At 49.9% G+C, this 20,784-nt stretch overlaps 1 protein-coding gene across 1 annotated transcript; it reads left to right on the top strand.

Annotated features, from left to right (window-relative positions):
- Positions 1-9,317: 9,317 nt before the first annotated feature.
- ZC3H12A (zinc finger CCCH-type containing 12A) lies at positions 9,318-19,599 on the top strand. Its single transcript, XM_068658040.1, has 6 exons — positions 9,318-9,477; positions 9,617-10,210; positions 14,709-14,848; positions 15,634-15,868; positions 16,402-16,508; positions 16,598-19,599. Exons 2-6 carry the CDS (start codon positions 9,666-9,668, stop codon positions 17,596-17,598), a joined length of 2,028 nt encoding a protein of 675 aa, XP_068514141.1. The 5' UTR covers positions 9,318-9,477; positions 9,617-9,665; the 3' UTR covers positions 17,599-19,599.
- Positions 19,600-20,784: the final 1,185 nt, after the last annotated feature.

The raw sequence follows: 20,784 nt of genomic DNA, 5'->3' as shown, positions 1-20,784 counted from the left end.
CCTTGATGCTGCATGTGCAGGTTTTTTCCTCCATTTCAACAGCACACCAGCGTCGCTGCTAAAGCAGACCCAACTGTAAACCCAAAGTCTTCTGTTTTTGTGAAAATATGTTTTCTACCAAAATGAGTTATCCCTGGTAAGCAGCCAGCTTTTCAGCCTTCACAGAGACGCTGTGCACAGATCAGGAAGGAGGAAGGGAAGGAGGTGCTGCTTGGTCCAGTCTGCAAATAGGCAGGGTGGTAAATGCACACCAGGTTTGTCTGTTGTCCTGACAATCAGAAGCTGTTGGTATTTACTGCACAGAGAATTCAGGGCTAGAGATTGAAGGGAATCTTTCTATTTCTGCTCATCAGATTCGGACAGATGGGCCCAGAAATGTAGCAGGCCATTTATCAGATGAGCATGAGGCTGTCAATAAGCCCCTCTCTGTATTGTGTCAGCCAATTCTCCTTCCACAAAGCTGGAACGAACAAGAAGGAAGTTCGGACGGCAGCTTAAAACCTTGCTCGCTCCTCTAGGCAGAAGACTGGGGAAAATCTAATTGTTAGAAAAGCTGTGATTTGTCTCAAAGAGCAAAACTGGAAGTGCAATCACTTCTCTGCCCTCTCTGCTTGCTGTCAGACGTGAATCAGGCGTGTGGGCTGGGAGGACGTTGTAGAAGGTTTGTGAGTTCGTGCGCTGAAATACCCTGACAAACAGACCTCAGCTCCCACGGGCTGCCCATGAATATTGTGTCTCTTGGCTCTCCTGGCCCATTCGCTGTTTTGCAATGGGTGCATCACTTCTGTTGTACGCTGTTGTGCAAAAGTGGAAAGACGGGCTGAGGCCTGGCGGGGCTCTCCCGCTGCTGTCTGTCGGTCGGACCGAGGAGCAGAGCAGGATTGGTGCCGGGTGGTGCAGGACCCGGGGGCTGCAGCAGGGTGCTGGGAGCAGGGCTGTGCCAGGGGGCAGCTCCTGGCAGAAATTCCCTGCGGCACAGAGCAGGCAGAGCCCGGGGCTGCTCCACGGTGCTCCTGGTGCAGGGAAATCCCCAGCCAAAGGCAGTGAGAGCACAGCCTTGCCCCACAGAGGCAGACACAAGCTGAACACCAGCACAGCCAGGCCAGCCCTGTTTGCACTTCTGCATTGTGCCCGTTGCACAAGGGCTACGAGGTGCACGAAGCACGGAGCCTTCTCTCCAAAACCAGCTGGCTCCATCCCCGGCCACGCTCGTGGCCGTCCGCCAAACGTTGCGAACAAGCTTTGGCACAGCCAGGCGGGCTGATTTAATACCACCTTCTCTGCTTTTTTTTTAGCCCGCGCAGGTAGGAAAGCACCCCCTGGACCCTGCCGGCCGGATCCCCGGGCTGCCAGGCTGACACACACTGAGTCAGATCAGATCGGCGAGCGGAGCGGCTCCTGCCGCCACTGACATCATGGGAGCCGAGGGGAGAGCCGTGCTGGCTGTTTGTCTTTCTGCCCCGGCTGACACACATCTGTCTCGTGGGAGGGCTCTGGGGTAGCCGGCGTGTCCCGCATTGCGCAGGCACCCACCGGCACAGCCCCGATGGCGAAGGTCAGCCCCGTGTCCGGAACGAGCCGCCGGCCCCGAGCTCTTTGCCAGGAGGAAATGAAAGCTCTGAGAGCTTCCTGAGCTGTGCCACGTGCTGCAGCACCGTGACGGGCAGAGCGGGGTCTCCCCTTACACGCAGCTCTACCAGGAACCTGCGGGCCGTGGGGTGAGGCACAGCCTGTGTCCCAAAGCCTGTGCCAAACAGGTCCCAAAGGAATTAACTCCCTGGGCTTTAGAAGGGAAGGAGATGGAGGTTCCCTTCCCTGGCACTCTGGGTGCACAGAGCCGTGCTCCTGGATGGGGTGATTCCCAAAAGGACACCCCAAAAGGGTGAGCATCACAGGGAGCCCCCTCGCTGCTCCCCCAAACTGGGTGCTGCCGGGTGAGAGCACCTCTCCCTGACTTGGGAGAGCTCCTGCTCTCAGTGCCGGACACACAGCAGCAAACCACGGCACAGACAGCACGGGCACATGTGTCCATTTGCTCAGGAAGCATTTGCCACTTCTGATATGTCTCCGTTTGTCCCTGAGCCGTGCCCACAGCTGACTAACAGCTCCCAGCCGTGACACTGCTGCCTCAGCTCCTCGCTGCGACCTGGCTCACCCAGAGCCCTCATGGAGAGGCAGGGCGCGATGCCACCACGTGCCCACACACTGGGAGGCGCGTGGTGGACACGCAGACACGAGGCTGAGGGCAGGACAGGTCTGCTGCAGGGTCCTGTGCTCTGTTTTTGAACAAGGGCTCTCTGCAAGGAGGTGCAGGAGGGCTCCCTGCGCTGCCACCCCTCCTGTGCCGGCATGCTGCACTCAGTCCCTCACGAAAAATGTGTTTCCCAGCTGGCTGAGACTCCTCAAGAGGCATTTGCCCTGCTGTAGGTATAAATCTTCCGCTCCTCACATGCTCTGGGTGGGCTAAAATATTCTGTGACCGTCTATTTAAACATCTCACATTGCTTCCGTGAAATGTTTGTTCGACATACATTATTCTTTTAGCTCCGAAGTAGTCCATCCTCCTGGGCACGTCAGAGTACACCAAATGCATGGCTACAGATGCTTCTCCCAAACAAACCTCAGGCAGGGATGTTTCCAGAGAAGGGACGTTTCTGGAGAAGGGTGCAGCTGATATTTTCCAGCAGAGGGGCAGCGACTGGGAAGGGCTCAGCGAAACGGTAAGTAGCTGCTGTCACAGACACTTGCGTAACCACCCGGTTTTCCCCACCATTATTTATTAGTCGAGTCTGTTGCTTCTCTCCCCTTCTGACTCCACTGTGGTAAACCCGAGGTTACCCAGTAAGTCCAGAGCACTGCTTGCGGAGAGGCTGCTGCCTGAGTGCAAGAGCTCCGGGTATTTCTGTTAGATATATTTTCTGGGACAAGTTGATTGCTGGAAGGAATCACCCAGATAATCAGTCACTGAGGCATCCTGGGCAGGATTTGGCATGGGGATGTGGCTGATTCACTCTCCCAGGCCCAGCTGATGTGGCTGAATCACTCTTCCAGGCCTTTTTGTGCTGCCAGGACAGCCAGCGACAGGGTTTTTGGGGAGCTATCCTGCCCCTGGTAGTGCTGTGCCACTGCCTGGCTGCTGCCTGTCTCTACCTCCCATGGAAGGTTTTGGGGGACACACTCAGAGCTGATCAGCCCTTGGGGTCCTTGGTAGGACAGAGCAGGAGGATTCATTTCACATTTCCCTTGGAGGGCACCTGTCTCAGCATCCTGGCTGCCCAGCCAAAACCCCACACCAGCAGCAGGTGGGACAGACAGGGTGATGGTAAGGCTTCTGCCGCCTCCATCTCCTCAACCTTCAGCAATAACGTGGGTTTACAGAGTGAAAAAGACCTCAAAAGGATGGCTCAGTTGCTTGATGGAAGTTCAAGAGAAATGAATGGCCAGGGTGTGCCTGCTCCATCTGTCACTGAGGAAACAAGCCCGTCCTTCCTCCAACACCATCATTCACCAAGACCAAAGGTGGAGATCAAGGCTGCCTACTCAGAGTAGTACCTAAGGCCGTGTCTACTCAGGCACACAGGAGTCGTGGTGACAGCCTAATAAATTTCTCCGGTGTGGTCCCTCCGGAGTGGTTTGCTGTGTGTGCTCTCTCCCAGAGCAAGTGTTCATCCCCGTAACAGGTCTGCTCTGCGAGGAGCCCTCGGGCTACGCAGGGTGTAAGTTACTGCGCAGAGCGTTTACGAAGAGCTCCTTCTAAGCCAGGAAATAAGTTCAAGAGAGAATATTTCAGAGAAAAACGAGTCTATTTTTTCTGCAGCTGCAAAGGAATCCCACACTCGTGGGTGAAGGAAGCAGCGCTGGGAAGACAGCAATACCACAAGCACCGTGGGCATACGGGCTCAAAACACAAGTTGGCGAGTTCTGCAAATCCGTGTTTAGCTTCTCCTTTCAGTGCCTCACTTTCCTTTTTGCTCAGCAGGCTCGAGGTACCTTTGCCCTTTCGAATCCCTGGGCTGGGAGGCCAGGACTCCTGGCTCGGCTCACATGCACCGGCGTGGAGCTGGGCAGCGGGGAGGGAGCGAGCCTCTGCTGGTGCTGCTGCGGGCTCGATTCCAAGCCCAAGCCATGCGTCAGCTGATGGAGTCGCACTCTGGCAACCAGCTCCCGTGCTGCCATCAGAGACGTCTTTATCGAAGCAAGCGAGAGGAGCAGATGGTCTCTCAGTCAGCACCGCCGTAAATGTGAGTGCTCGTGGCTATAAAAGCAAGCTGCTATAAAGAGATGTTGCTAAGCTTTCCTTCCAGCATTATTGCTCAGCTTTCCTCGCGAGGCACGGTGACCCTCCTCAAAAGAAAGGGCGTAAATCAGCACTTGCCTCCCCCTTTAATTCCTGGGTGTGCTGAGGACTACGTAATAAATTACACTGCTCACTTTAAAAGAAAATCCAGATGCAGCCCTGCCAGCTTCTGAATCCCTACATCGCAGGTCATGGGAGGACTCAGTTAAACTGCCTGGTGCTGCTCTCATCACACAGGAGCACGTGTTGATAAACGGGGAGACCAGCCAGCAGGTCACCTGTTTATTTGGGCTTCAGCTACGGTAAACCAGGACCTTTCTGCTCCTGGATCAATGCACTGGCACGAGGAGTCAATGGAGTTTTAGCCCATCAGCACTGACCAGACCTCCTTAGTGAACACCTCCACCTTCAAAGCCAGACCTCGTAGTGCCCGTAGCTCCGAAGCCAAAGGCACAAACAGTTTACAAGCTCACACAGTGCAGCGTTTGCTCTTGCCGTGCTGTCTGCCCTATTTCCTGCTCCACAGGCAAAAGGGATTTAGGACTGCGAAACTGTGGGGAACGCACAGCTCCCAAGACAGCCAGGCTCTGCCCCTACCCCTCCCAGAGCAGCTGTTGGCTGAGCTCAGGCTCGGAGCAGATACGGATGTGCCTTCCCCTAATTGCTCGGGGCTTGTCTACACAGGATTTTTAAGAAAGTTAACGTGAAGTAACTAATCCAAAGTGGATTAAAGAGCATTAAAATTCTGCATAAAACTCTCATTCAGAATTAAAGTGGCCTTAATTCAGTTTAATTTACTCCCAAATGCTACTAAATAAGGCCATCTAAATTGTCCTTAATTAACATAAGTGTTCCCGTGTAGGCATTTATAAATGAGGTTTAATTAGCCCACTTAAAAAAAAGCCAGATCTGAGTGAGCTGTCTTGAGTTTCTGCAGGTAGGCAAGCCAGGTCTGCGGCCACTTTGCTGACAAGGCTCCTGATTGAGGCTAGTTAGCAGTAGTTTTGTAGAGCTGGCAACTCTTCACCAGGAACTGGCACGAGACCAGCTTCCTCCCCACCAGCAGATGATAAAACCCTCGCTTTCCACCTATTTTGACTGCATTAAGTGTACGAGTGGGAGATGAAAGGCTTTGCAAGGGGATGAGCGCTTCCTTTAAAATGCAGGACAAGGGAGTGGTAATCCCTAGAAAAATCCCTAGAAAAGTGTGATGTCAGGACTTCCTGGGACTTGTTCGCGAGCACGAAACGAGCCAGGAGAAAAGCGCTGCTTTGCATTGAGTCAGCAAGGAACTGAAAGGAGATGGAGGACCGGCAGGGACGGAGCCCATCCCTGGGACAAGGGCTCCTGCTATTTCAGGCTACCCGGCCACCACGGCTTCCTCCAGCTGCTTTTGCCTCTTTTTGGCTTAGCAGAAGCACCGATTCCGAAAAGATAACCTTTCCGCGGCAGGAAACAACGCCGCTGGCCACCCGCGATGGCCAGATCTGGCGTGTCGTGTGGTCTCGCATCTGGCTTGGCCTGCCCGCTGCCCTCCCCCCCTGCTCTCTCACAAGTTCCTTGTCAGGAAAGGCCCCGTGCATGCGTGCTCGGGAGGGGATTTCCGCGCCGCCTTCCTGCGAACGCGCATCTCCAGCAACGGGCCCAAGCCACCGGCACAGCCCGACTCAACCCCACTCAACCCGAAATCGCAGCTGGCGGTGCCGAAGGGCCTGCCCTCTCCCCGCACAGGCCTTCCCTCGACAGAAAGGGGGTGATGCAGACACGAGGCTGCTGGCTCAGCGCTCTGCCTCCTGCTCAGCACCGCTGCCCAAAGCCTCCAGCCCCCCTGGGTAAGCCACCAGCCCCTCTGGGACCGGGCTGCGTGTCCCAGCACTGCGTCCAGCCCCGCCAGCCGAGCAGAAAGAAAGCTGAAGTGATGTCAGAGCGATGAGGACCTGACCTTTTGGGACAGGCTGGGGCACAGCTCAGCATCGCGGGTTGTGCAAGACCACTTCCCTAAAACACGGTGGTGTTGGTTGGCCTCTGGACAGGGAAGCAGGGCGGGCAAGACAGAATGCACTTCAGCAAAACGCTGTTGGAGGTACGCAGGTCCCTTTATGAAATCCACAGCATGGTTATTAGCGTGTCTCTGGCAGACTCGGTGCTTCAGGCTCCTCCGAATGTGCCTCCCTTCGCTTCTCTTGGACAAGTTCTCTGTTGTGCAACTTCTCCGGCATTCCCCGGCCTGGGACAAGTCGCTGCTCAAAAACTGATGTTTGTGGGCCGCTGCTATCAGCGCTGGCTGCAAGGTATTGTTCACAAGGCAATGACTTCACTGAGGTCCTGCTGGATGTTACACCCCGAAGTGAACAGAGAGGCTTGTCTGGAGAAAGCAAGACAAGCAAGTTTCTGGAAACGACACGCTGAAAGGCAGTAAAGCAGAACCTTACAGCATGAGGTCTGGGGGACGGGGAAGGAGAGACGTGACTGCCCCTGCTGTGGCATTGCTGAAGAAGCTGCAGGCTTGTTTGCACAAGGAGTTTAACTGTAGTTCCTGCTCCTCCATGGTGTGGAGCGGAGTGGCTCATTGTATTTCAACACCACTTTTAAAAGAGGCAGCTTTTGCTTTGGGACTGAGAAGCTGCACGAGCCTTTCTGACAAGAAGCTAGAGAGGAGGCAGCGTTGCAGGACAGCTGTTCCCGCTGCTCACTCCACTCAGAGGAGTCTTTGTGCTCTTTTGTGAAGAAACAAACACTCTTAAATTATATATGACAATGAAGGGCTTCTGTCCATCAGTGATTCCATCGGTGGCTTTGGTCTGCAAATCTTCGTGTCCTCAGAAGCTGCAGCTTCCCCAAGAGTCTTTGCAATGCCAACTGCCGTAAACTTTCTCTTCAAAGCAATTTGCAAATGTGAAAAAAAAATCAAAAGTAACCACCGAGAGTGCTGGGGTGTGGCCAGTGTATGAACCCTTTTGACTTTTAGGGTGGAGAAGCCAACATACCCTCTCCCTATCCTGGCTTCCCTTTCAATGAAAAAAGGCAGCATGCGGCTGCTGTCACTGCTTTGCATAAATCAAAAGATCCAGCTTTGTGGATCTTGCGTGGGGTATTTCTTATAAAAAGCACATCTGTGGCCATACTTTTTGGTGCAATAGACTTTAGCCTGGAAGCAAAAGCACACAAACAAATGCTAAATTCATGCTGACTGGAGTAGATTCCAAGGGAAAGAAGAGTTGGGAAAGCACCTACTTAAGTACTGACTAAGGATATTATCTCTGATCTGAATCTAGCCCGTGTGTGTGTGTTACTGTTGAGTACACAGTGCGGTTTCAGACATGGCCAGAGACAAGAAAAAATGATTGTTTCAGGGTAACCACAAGGAAGATGAATGCAAATGTATTCCTGTAACTGGGAGAGTTCCCTTGCTCTTAAGTTGGGCTCCGGCACATGGCCTCAGGGAAGCAAATTTGCAACTACCTTCATTAAATTGTTTAGGAATGATTAATCAGAAGTCAGAGTTGTACAATTTTTGCACGTTGTGAAATGGTGGTTCAATTCCTGCAGTTAGGTACGGCCTGTAGGAGCGGCTTTCGCCACTAGTCAGGGGCTAGGTGCTGCCTGTTGCTAGGTGCTTGCTGCCCGCTCTTATCTCCTCCAAAAGCTGGGGTTGATAAATCTCCACTGGCTGAGTCACCGCTACCTGCATCACGCAGGGATCAAAGCAGCAGCTCAACGTGACAAACCCACGGCTGTCAGCCCTGCCAGCTGCAGGGCGCACACCCTGCGTGTGGCGTGTGTGGACATCCTACGGACAGACACTGCTGACCAAGGCCGGCCACCACGGCAGGAGCTGCTGCCACCAACCCTGACCGCCTCGGCAGCGTCTGTCCGTCGGGTGACGGCAGTGTCAATATGTGCTGTGCCCACGCACCAGCTGCTGGAAGCTCATAAAGAACACACAAATACATCGAGTACCCTCGCTGATATGCCTGAAGCACGTGGCTGCGCATTCACGCATTCGTTTCGTACAAAGCTGGCCACCGCCCGGGCTTAGTTCGAACACCGGTTTTGCGTTTTCAGTAATACCCTGGGTGAGTTTGCACTTGAAAATGTACAGCCTAGCGTTCTCTGCCCTCTGTCCCATTTCTCTCCCTTTCCAGTTTCAGCCTGTGGGCTTCCTGTGCTTTCCGACGGACTGAAATGCACCCAGGCTCGGAGTGACGTTTTCCTGACAGCCAGGTCAAAGACTGCTCTTTGCCACGGTGAGGATCAGCCAGCTTGATCCTGCCTGATGCCCTGTGCAGGTCAGGAGACATAACACTCGCTCAGCAGGCACTGAGCACAGGTTTCGAGCTCTGGGGCTCAATCACCACTTGATACCACCTCTAAACCTGCAGCTGTACCTCCCCTGAGCTGGTGGGAGGAAGGAGGAAAGAGCCAGGGCTGGGGTCCTTCTGCAGCACACCTTTTAATGGTTTTCACCTCAGGACAGCAGCAGCCAAGGACAAGCTGGAAAGCCATCTGAGAAACCAGCTGCTCTACCACATCGACCTCTTTGATGCGGGGTTTTACCCCGTGTGCTAAGCCGGGGTTTTGCCGGGTCTCCTGCTCCACTCACAACCCCGAACCAGCCAGGTGAAAGTGCAGCAGATCGCGAAATGGAGAGTAAAGGCAAGCAGCAGACCAGGAAGCAGATGAATGAATTTCCCTAACGAGCACACTTGTCGGGGCAAATCTGCCTTTATTGCAACACGACTTGCATAAAAACCAGGTGTTTGCAGGAAAAAAAAAAAAAAAAAAGGAGCTGGCTCTACATCCAGCGGGGCTCATCCCACGAGGGGGCTGGAAAGGGACCAAAGGGCCCAGAAAGGGGCCGGGGCGAAGCGGTGGGGACGGGGCCGGGCCCGGCCTCTCCCCAACGGGGCCCGGGGGCTCGGCGAGGCCCCGGGGGAGGCCGCGAGCCCCGGGCCGGGCCCTGCCCCGCCGCCTCCCGGCCTCTCCCCGGGGCCGAGGCCGGGCGGGGCTCGGGGCGGACCGGGAAGCGGCCTCCGCTCCGCCCCGGCCCGTTCTGCCCTTCCGCCTTGGCGCAGCTCTCCCGGGGCCCCGGTATAAAGCAGCAGGCAGCGGCGGCGGCCGCCGCCCGGCTCCGCTCCGGCCTTATGGAGACGCTGCGGGGGCCCGAGGGGGGAAGGCCGGTAAGGGGGGGGAGAAGAAGAAGAAGAAGGGGCCGGGGAAGGCTTCGGGGTGGAAGCACAGGATGTGTGTGTGGGGGGGGAGAGGCCGAGGTGAGGCCCTCCGGGATCCATTAACGCCGCCGTTGTTTTTGTCCCGCAGGTCCCGGGGCTGAGCGGAGGCCGGGAGGCAGCCGAGGGCGAGCACGAGCATGGCCAGCGCCTCGTCCCTGCTGGGCTGCCCCGGCTGGCGTGAGGCCTTCCCGGGGGGCAGGCAGCAGGGCTCGAAGCTGGACGAGACGATGAGCTCCAGAGAGCCGTGTGAGAGCGGCTACCTCAGCCTGGGCCTCCCGCTGCCCGCCCGGGCTGGGAGCCGTGAGGAAGGAGGCCAGCCGGCCATGCTGGGCGCTGAGCCTCCTGAGGCGGCGGGGAGCCCCACGCAGGAGCCCCCCGACAGCCTGGAGATGCAGCTGAAGGTGGACTTCTTCCGAAAGCTGGGTTACTCCTCCGAGGAGATCTACGTTGTCCTCCAGAAGCTCGGCCTCAATGCCGACACCAACACAGTCCTTGGGGAGCTGGTGAAGCATGGCCCGGCTGAGCGGGACCCTACAGAGGCCCCGCAGGAGACCAAGGAGGCTCCTCTAGTTCCTCGGGGAGGAGCTGCCAACAAGACCCCTGCACCCGTGCCGCCTCTGGAGGAGAAGGAGAGCGATAACCTGAAGCCCATTGTTATTGATGGAAGCAATGTGGCCATGAGGTGTGTTTGGGGTTTTGGAGTGGGGACAGTTGTGGGTACAAATCGATGCTGCTTGTCCTCAATGCAGTCCTAAAGGGACCCTGTAAGGTGGTGATTTTCTGTGACCCTCTAGGTGTGAGGTGTGCCAAGATCTATGAGCTTAGAGTCCAAAAAACCTCAGGGTTTTTCACAAAAACTACAACTGGATGTTTTGGTGGTGGCTGGTAATATTTTCCGAGGTACCTCACTAGCGTGTGTAGCTCTCTCTGGAGGATGAATGTCATGTTTGCAGATGGAGTCTGTCCTGCTGGCCTCTGCCAGCGCTTAACAGTGGTCAAAGGGTGCCCGTTCTGACAACAGATGTTACCTCATGGGGAAACAGAAGCTTCCTTCTGCATTCTAGCTGCTGAGAATAACTGAAGATACGTTGTCCTCTTACCTAATGGCTTTATATAAGTTTCTCTAGCAGGAAGTTGCTCAATAAATAAGTACAGGTTAATTAGAGAAGGCTTTGTAATATGGAGCCGTCTCCTGCACTGAAGGCCAGTCTCCAAATTGGCAGACTCGTATTTTCATTGAATTTCAATACAGTAGAGAGAATTCAGGAGTCTGCAAAGGGACAGTCTAGCAAAAAATGTCTGGAATGGGCAATTCTGCTGCTTCTGACACTGCCATCAGGGCAGTGCTGTGACTCATCCTCAGTGTCCCTGGCATTCTGACGTTGGCAGAGAGGTTCTGTCAGACACTACAACCAAAGAAGGCCTATGGAGCCCCCTGGGTTGGAGCAATAATTCCAGGACACAACCCTAATATTTATGGAGTACCTAGAGTCCTTGTGCTGGGTATTTATTGTTTTGTCCATGTTGATATTCCTTTCACCTTGGCTTTTGGTTCCCAGTCAGTGAGAGTTACCTGCCACCACCCCAGCTTCTGATGTTGAACTTTCCCTCAGTACACAGTTTTTATTTTTTTTTTTTGTACCAGATTTAAGTTGTATTCTGCAGTTAAAGCAAGTTTCTTCACTGTTTTAGTTTTATAGGTCTTGTAATGTGTGTTCGTGTGCATGTGCATGCTTATTAAAAAAGGTGCACAGAGCTGTTGTGTACACCGGAGATGTTTGTAAGGTGAAAGTGCTGAATGGAGACTTGATTGCAGGTGTGGTTTTCCCTAAGCCTGTCAGCCATGGCTGACAGTTCTCAAAATAGAACGGCGAAAAGATAGGAGACGGTCTGTGTGAGCAGCTGACAGATCCTCTGAGTCCCCGTGTGTCCTGGTGACAGTAGATTGGGGCCAGGGAGTGAAACGTTTGGCTTTGGAGTCTTCAGGAAAGTACTGACCTCAGCAGCTGCGTGGTCAGTTGAGAAAAATGGCCTGTTGAGAGATGTGGGCTGATAAGTACGACTCTTGTGGTGATGTTTACCTTGGTTAAGTAGTTTGGCTGCAACATCAGAAATGGTTTCATTTATTGAGCGAGGAGGCTCTTACCCATGAGAGTTACCCCATAAAGCGCAGGAGAGATTACAGCAAATGTGACTCAGGGCAGGCCGGGCGGTAATACCAGCGGCGATAGGACAGTTTGACATGAGAAACGTAGTCTGGCTTTTTTAAGCAATTTGCTAGAAGGGGAATTCCATTCTGAAACTTCCTGTATTGATGGTGTGTGATGTTCCCTGCTGATTCATTTGCAGTGTGTACAGCGGCCTCCCTGAACAGCTCTTGACAAACATATGCAAATCATAGTGGAAATTAGCTTTTACTTCCTTCTAAGGGAATTTTTTCTTGGCTGCTGCCAAATCAGATCAGCCCAATTAGCTACCTTCTGTAGGCTCTGGAGCAGTAGCAGGGACTCAAGAAATAAGAAATAAGCAGAGATTTTTTTCTTTAAGACTAAGTTATCTGTCTGATTATAATAAAAACAATCTGATATTGGAACAGTTCTAGATAATCTGCCTTCTGATTGTTAATGTCAGCCTTTCTGTAACTTGGGATTCTTAAAGAGACACTGAACTCTTTTCATTAGGTGTCAGTTCTGTTAAATGTCTAGCTCTTCTAAAATAATTATTTTGGTAAAACTCTTCAATTTTCTTAATAGCTTCAGAGAAGGGTGAAGACAGGAGAAGGAAAAGTAAAGTTTTTCTAATGGCACAGCTGTACTAGCAGTAACAGCACTTAGCTTACATCCCAGAGGTGCTTCTGCCAGTAATCTATAAGGAAGTTTGTCCCTGAAGAAGGCCTCTTGCTGGGTTTTGGAAGTAGAGCATGCAGTGTTGGTTGGGTTTGGCTTCTCAAGCCCTCTAGAAAACAAACTGCTGGCTTTGGTTGCTGTAGAAGTGGGTGGGGGAAAACACTAAACTTATTCACCTAGGAAGTGGCCTTTTGCATATGCAAAACAAATCTGGGTTCTATTTAAGAAGCCTTGTGCATTTGCTTAAATATAATAGGGCACAATGTGATGACAGTTGGGAAATAATATATTAGATCCATAATTCCTTTGTCTCAGGAGCAAAGAAGCAACAGTGTGTGTTCCTAGGCTGGGAGATACTTGCATGTTTTATCCATTAATAGGGTAAGAGCCCTCTTATCCAAATGCGTAGTGCTGTTTGTTTAGTGTCTTTTGTTTTCGTTCCCTTTGATACCTACTGGTCTGAAGTATTTTTCATGATGACATAAGAGGTTTGACATTTCAGAAAGTGAGGGAGTTTAAATGCAAATTTGTCAGCAGACTAGTACAGGTGAAACACCTTTGAAAGCTAGTGATGTTGATGTGTTCTTGAGAGCTGGGCATGAGTGGAGCTCAGTGTTAGTGCCGTGTTGTATGGGGTAGGAGCTACTGCTGATGTCCCCTGTGGTCTCTTCCTCTCTGGCATTGTTTGAAGATGCTTCAGCCCTTTCACATAGCTGTGCTTCAGCTTTTCTTTTACACTTCCTTGGTTTCATTTGTGCTCTTTAGAGGTAAGTGTAGCCTGCTGGCTGTTAAATCTCCACATTTGGGGGCAGGATCTTCTCTGATTACAGGACACTTTCTCTTCTGTAAGCTTGCATATGCCATGCTTGACTCTGCTACATGATGCTATTTTAACTTTTCCCCTAGTACTTATGTTCATCTTTCCCTCCCTCTCCCCTTCTGCGCTTGAAACATTTCCCTTGAGGCTCTCTGTGTGCATTCAGACAATACCTGATTGTAGTGTGCTTGCTGCTTTGCTCTACATACTGCACTGGGCAGTCATGGAGGTGGTGGACATCTAACAGCATGTGCTTGTCTAGGATTTACAGTCTGATCAGCACTGATTCTGCCATGCCCCAGAGCTATGGGCCCTGTTTGTAATGCGTCTTTGACTACTGGAATCCTGTACAAACATCCAGAGGCATAACAAAGCATCTGTCCTGTTTAATACTATGCAAGAAATTTCACTTACAGAAGTGAAGGCTTATGAACAGTTGTCACCAATACTCCGAACTCGTTATTACATCTTGTGTTGCACAGGAGCCCTGCTGCTGCTGGCTCCCCAGCTGCTCACACAGGTGGCCACTGAGATCAGGCAGTGTCACCTTCCACACAAGGCTGACATCTGCTCACTGGCAGGATAAATGGTGTTGGGATCTGAAACTTCATTCAAGTATAGAGAGAATTGGATTTGAGGAAGGAGTAGTGGCTAGATAGGGAAAATCTTACTGAACTATGAGACCAGTTATCTTCAGTACAACACATGTCAGTGTTGTCCCAAAATGCAGCCTCTCAGATCCCCGGAATGACAAATCAGGCTGTAACACAGAAATATTGAAAGGCTGCCAGAACCATTATCAACGAGAGAGCTGATAACACTGTAAATACTGGCACTCACGGAACAGGACTGGTAGTTTCCTCTTGAGTTCTGGAAACTCACTGATATGAACGAATAATGAAGCAGCAGTTTTTATATTGGTAGCTGGTTTCTGATGCTGTTGTCAAACTTTGTTCCTTAGCTGCCAAGTGCTGTTAATGACATTTGGCACTGATTGCGTTAAGGGAAGCATTGCTGCTTCATGCAAATAGGTTGTTTATAGCTGACTCTTTGGGCCATAATATAATGAAGCATCTTGCCTCGGTGCTGATGTCCTTGAGGTGCAGAATAACGTAAGCAAAGCACCTTGTGAAGGTGCAGTTTACCATGGCAGAGGTTAGCCACTGGCGGTAGCTAGCAGAAAAGGACAGAGGAAGTTCAAGATCACACTGCTCAGGGCTAAAAATAAAGATCTAGGGTCTAGATATAAAGCAAAAGGCTCTGCTTCAAAGAAGCAATTACTGCTGCTTTGCCTCTCCCACTGAGGATTTGGGTATTTATTCACATACTGAGGTGCTAAAAGCAACTGTGAAAGTGAAGATCTTGGTGCTGCTATTTGAGATGAGCAACAAATACTGATTCTGCTATTCCAACACTCGCTTAAGGTTGTCTGAATTGCTGGATCCATTTGTTTAGTGTTTCCTGACTAACCTCTACATAACTGAATATTGAAATCCTCGTTTTTTTCTTTAATGCAGCCATGGGAATAAAGAAGTGTTCTCCTGCAGAGGTATCCTGCTGGCTGTGCAGTGGTTTTGGGACAGGGGCCACAAGGATATCACAGTCTTTGTGCCGTCTTGGAGGAAGGAGCAGCCACGACCAGATGTACTTATAACAGGTGTGGAAATATGAAAACCAAAAGCAGCTTTTCAGGCTTACTGCTCTGTTGCTTAATGAGCTAACAAAGTTCTGGCTAGTTAGTAATTAACTTATGAATGGAAGATCTGAGTAGCAGGAGATCCAATAAGCAGTGCTGACCAGCGAGATTTGAAGTCATTAAATTCTCCCCTAAGCAAATTCTTGCTTGGATCAGTTGGAATAATTCAGAGAACAAAGAATGTAATACTACTCTGCTTAACTTCTTTCATAATTATTGAATTATTCTCCTTTCAGGGACACACCTTCATGCTATGTATTTGACTAACGTGTTTGACACGACAATGTAGACTGTACAGTCTACAGGCAAAAAGTAAAACCTTGACAGTGTGGTCATAATTTCTCCAAATTGAGGAAGTTTACTCTGAACTTATAAACAGATTTGAGTGGATGTACTCAAAAGGAACTTATGCATGTGGCGTGGCACTATAAAAGATACTAGCCTGCCAATCTTAAATGCAAATCACTACTTCACTGTATGCAATGGGTTATGTGGATGGGACTCGCTGTATTCCAGTGGCCTCTAGTTCCTGCGTGTTCTCAGGTGCCACGTAGGCACTGGGGCTGGGAATCCACCTCTGACAAACCTAACAGCTGGTATGAAAACAGAGGTGAGAGTACAGGCTGGGTTGCAGGGATTAAATTAATTTTCATGTATTTTGTAATTTATGATGTTTTTTATCTGTGGGGAGGGCCTTTGGGCTGTGCACGTTTGTGTAAGTGTGTTCACAGTTGTGTTTGTTCTAGACCAGTACATTCTCCGTGACCTTGAAAAGAAGAAAATTCTGGTCTTCACTCCTTCCAGGCGGGTTGGAGGCAAGCGTATTGTCTGTTATGATGATCGGTTCATTGTGAAACTGGCACACGAGTCTGATGGCATTGTGGTTTCCAACGATACTTATCGGGACCTGCAGAATGAGCGTCCTGATTGGAAGAAATTCATTGAGGAGCGTCTGCTGATGTATTCCTTTGTTAATGACAAGTATGTTCCCAGTCTTCCTTTGCTTTAAAAATGTGAGCATGCAACTTGTTTTTACGAAGCAATAGCAAGTGAGACATGAAAAGGGCTAAATGGGGTTGCAGGATGAAAACAACAGTCCCACAGAGATGTTTTTGTAGGAGTGACAGGAAGAACTCCTACCCAGCTGTGGTGAGGTACAAAGGTGTGAAGAATTGGAGAAGTCTTCAGAGCTCTTTGTGGTTTGCAGCTAGGAGCTGTGCTCTAGAGGACTTCCTGGGAAAGCTCTAGGGCTTGATTTCCTCACAGCACAATCATTAACAGGCCCAGCTACAAATGCTGCTTCTGGTTAGCAGCAGAGCACAAAGCCTCTTCTGTGAAGAGAAGTGCTTCTTGCCAGTGGTTAGCAAGTGACTACCAGAGTGTTCTCTGCAGTGAAATGAGAGATTTTTTAGGTTTCACACAGCTCTTAATATCCAGTGAAATAGGAGACTTCTATGAGAAAAATCTTGACCCTGGAAAGTGAACTGCTCCTGACTGAGATCTGTTTTTCCTAGGTTTATGCCTCCAGATGATCCCCTAGGACGACATGGCCCCAGCCTGGATAACTTTCTGAGAAAGAAACCTGTGGTGCCAGAACACAAGAAGCAGCAGTGTCCTTATGGTAAGACCTGCCTTCTAAACATAAAGACCAGCGTCTGTACAAGTATAATTTGTGCAGCTGTCATTCCATGCTATGCCTTTTCCTTGCAGGGAAGAAATGCACTTATGGAATTAAGTGCAAATTCTACCACCCCGAAAGGATCAATCAGCCCCAGCGCTCGTTAGCTGATGAACTCCGAGCCAATGCAAGGCTGTCTCCTACCAGAAGTACCAGTGCTGTCAAGGAGGAGAAAAAGGGCAAAAGAAGTTCCCAGGCAGAGAGTGATAAAAGCTCTTTGCAGAAGGTCTCTGCAGAGAGGAAAAGCCTGACCCATAAAACAAAGCCCAGCGATGTTCCGCTTCAGGTCAAAGGCTGTGTGTCAGGCACTGCTCCTCCTACCAGTGGGAGCCATAGGTCCTCTGAAAGGTACCAGCACCCTCACATGGACTCTCTGCCTTATATCTCTCAGGAGCATCTTGACTCGGGCATTGGGTCTCTGGAGAACCAAATGTCTGACATGTGGCCTTACAGATCTACCAGTCACTGTGATCACTCCCATGCTGAGCAGGTGGCAGTCTGCACCTGCGGTAGGCAGAGATCTGTCTACCCACACTCTTCTAGCTTAGAGCAGAATGGTCTGGTCCCTTATAAGCACGGTTCCCATAAGTCTTCTGCCTCTGGTGCTAGCTTCTTGCAGTATAACCCTGAGATACCTCACTCAGGGCCACCTCACTCTTTCTCAGGCTATGGAGTACCTGTACACCCACCTAATGCAGGGCAGTACAGCCTGCCCAATGAGTATAACGCCCCTCCCTCTCATTCTCGTGAGTACTGGTCTGAACCATACCAGATGCCTCCTCCTCAGGTGAGATCCACCACTGTGCAAGATCCCCGGTCTGTGCAGAGAGCCCCGGGGCCATCATATGGGGACTCGTGCCAGTGGGTGTCCGACCAGTTTGTAGAGGAGAGGGCCAACGTGCACGTCAAGCTGTGTGGCATATTTCACCCCCATTTAGTCGATGCTGTGATGAGCCGGTTCCCTCTGCTTTTGGATCCCCAAAGGCTAGCTGCAGAGATACTAACATACAAGTCTCAGAATCCAGGTATATGAGGCAGATGCCAAGGGCAGCTGGCATGCCAAGCTTGCAGGGCAGTGTTTGTACTCTGTAGCTGCCATAGATGCCTTTTGAGGGCTCCTCCTTGTTCCTTAGAAATCCTAGGCTCCAGCTGGAGGCTGGATACCAGATGTGGTCTGCTCCCAGTGATTTCTGGTGTAGTCATGACAGTGTGTCCCTTAAAGGTGTGAGAGCAGTCTGTGGTCCTGCCCTCCCCAGATGATGCTGAAAAGAATCCGGGTGCTGGGCAGGAGGAGAAGCTGCTGTTTCGGAGCAGGGTTTTTTACCCTGGGGGTTACGTGGTGAGTCAGGTACACCCTAAATTCCTGCAGTTCAGAACTGAGCATGGCCTTACTCCTCCCAGCAGCTCAAGCTTTGAGATGGCTCAGTGTGATCAGGCGTGCAAAGGGAGGACTTTGGGGGGCCTGTGAAAGATAAGGGGGTACTGATCTCTGCAGAGGAGTGAGGCTTTATGTGAAAACCAAAATGCATTGTCAAGGCTGTTCCTAGCCCTTTACTGAGCATCTTTACTAAATTGTACTATGCACATCTGTGGAAAATGCTGGGTTATAAATCTAGTATGAAGCTAGGTTATAAATCTAGTATGAAGCTAGGGTTAGCTGACTTTAATTTGGTTTTATTGGTGCAATTCTTTAATACTTTCCATACCCCTCCCACTTAAGCTTACCTTCCTGAGACAAGGTAACTCTGTGGTCTGTACCACAAGTGCTCAGCAAGCTGCTCAGCTCCCAGAAAGAAGAGGAGCCAGGAATATAATCCTTCCTTTCTCAGGATGAAACACCTGACACTGCTCCAAAGCTGCATGTGAGTTGTGTTTGGCATTTGCTGGAAAAGGCATTAGTCAAAACGTGTGGCTGACCACGCTGTTGATGCTGCTCTAAAACATTGGCCCTGCCTGGTATCCTGTCTTTGGCTTTCTCTGTGTAACACTGACAAAGAGGATTTATGATACTGTGCCTTTTGTCTTGAGACAGCAATAGTTTTGAGCATTCAGTAAAACAGCTGTAGTCACCTCTGGACTGCTGCCAATGCTGTTCCTGAGGTTTCCTTAATATTCTCTGTAAAGCTGTTGCTTCATCTTCCTTCTCACTGTTTTCCTGCCCCCTTAAGCTTTGTCCAACTATAACAGCATCCAGAAATGTAGAATGAGACTTACATGGTAAGACTGTTCCCCTTTCGTTCCCTGTTACTCTGTAAGGTGTTTTTTTACTGTAGATACTGTAACAGATTTTAAATATGCAAAAACAATTGCTGTAGTAATTGGTTCTGGTCCTGGAATTTCATTGTGCTTAGAGTGCAAAGAGGTTTCTTGTGCTGCAGGCCAGAAGCAGTTGATTTGTTGATACACATTGTATCTGTGTTTCGTTTTGTTTTTTTAATATGTCCATCTTGTGGTTAAACCAAGGTTGTTGAGTGGCAAATTATGAAGGGGAGAGTGGAATACAGCTATTGCTGAAAACTCCTGAGGAATGGGTTTGTCTATTACTGTTCTTCCCTCTGTCTAAGGAGTGATCTACCCAAACTGGCACCATGTGCCATAAAAACCACAGGGACACAGAAACCTGTATACCTGGTTAATTATGATACATTACAAATTAGTAATGTTTCATGTTAGTAAGCAAAATGCTTCTTAATTTTAAGTAACCTGATACTTTGCATATTTGTAAATTACAGGAAAAATGGTTTTTAATGTTATTGTCAGCAACTTGCTGCTTGATGCTGGTTTTAATTAGTACTACTCTCGACTCAGCCATTGTGTTACTTGGCATAGTGTTTCTGTTTTTCTGGCAGAATGCTGATATATGCTTCTCTTGCAATCAGAAGACTAACAATTTATACTCAAACGCTGACATTTTACTGAACTTTCTGTATCCTTATGCAGTATATAGTGTATGTACTGAATGGAGGCAGCCGTGTGAAAGCCATGGCAAAGTAAGAACTTGTGTTATATAAATAAAAACTGCTGAGTTGAATTATTTGGACTCCAGTGGCTTTTTGGAAGACCAACATGTAGCTCACTTTCCAGGGAAGTCAGAAGATCTCCTGCCTCCCTGGGGATGCTCTGGCAGGCTCAGATCTCCACACACAGTTGAACAGCAGCAGCAGCAGTCTGGCTGGATGTTGACAGGCTTAATTGATGCAGTATGATAGGTTTAAAAAAAATGGTTCCAAATTGCTCTAGTAGCTAATAGCATGTCCAATTAGTTGTTTACTATTTGGCATTGCTAAAGTCCACCCACGGCTCAGGGGACACACTGAAATTAAGGTGTGATGAGGCAGCAACGCCGTGGTATGTGACTCTGACTTGGCAGTATGAGAAGGGCAGTGTTGGGTATCTCGGGTGATAACACACGGTGCACTCCTGATTACTACGGAGGGAAGCGTGGGCTGCGGATCAATGTTAGTTAATCTAAAATTTAGTGGTTCTAAAGTACAGAAACAAACGCATGTTCTCTCTGGTTATGCAGCACATCTGTGCCAGATGTGAGCATGATGGTGTGCTCATCGTAACATGTCAAGACTTTGCTCTAAAGCTTTGTTATGAGCTGGGAAGGAAAAGCAATAAGAGCATAAGTGCTTGCATTTCAGAAGATGAATCTTCCCCTCCCACCTGCTATATTGTAGTACAGCATGTTCTTATCTGACTTGGCAAATCATTTTATGGTCCTTATTCAAATTTGTGCTCTTAATTTAATACAGGGCAATGACTTTTTCTAGTTAATAAAAACAAGGAGAGCAGGTGCTCCTGGGAATATTGTTCTGCTTCAGAAAACAAATCTGAAGTCTGAGCCTCATTATCTGGAAGGTCGTTATCTGTTACAGAGGAGTCTTTGGAAGGGTGTTGCATGTGAAGTAAGCCTGCGTGGCTCCCTGTGTGTGTGAAGGGCCGTGGTGAGGGGGAATTAAGTGATGGGTCACATTGGAGCAGACCTTTTAACTGGGTGAAGACTTCTCTTTGCAGTGGGGTTTGTATCTGCTGTGAGCTGCTGGGTATAAGGTTGAGGTGTTTGGTTAAACCTTCTTGCCCCTAAACTACTTCCTCTCTAGAGGCGTTACTGGCAGTGATGTTTTTTGTAACCCAGAATGAAATCTGTACAGCTGAAAAATGTTACAGGATTTCAGGGCTGGGTCTTCCTGTAAAATCCTAGTAAATGTTAGCT

The sequence above is a fragment of the Anas acuta genome, chromosome 21 (assembly GCF_963932015.1).
Source record: "Anas acuta chromosome 21, bAnaAcu1.1, whole genome shotgun sequence".
NCBI lineage: Eukaryota > Metazoa > Chordata > Aves > Anseriformes > Anatidae > Anas > Anas acuta.
Note: the sequence above shows the minus strand (reverse complement) of the source record. Positions and strands in the feature narration are given on the sequence as shown.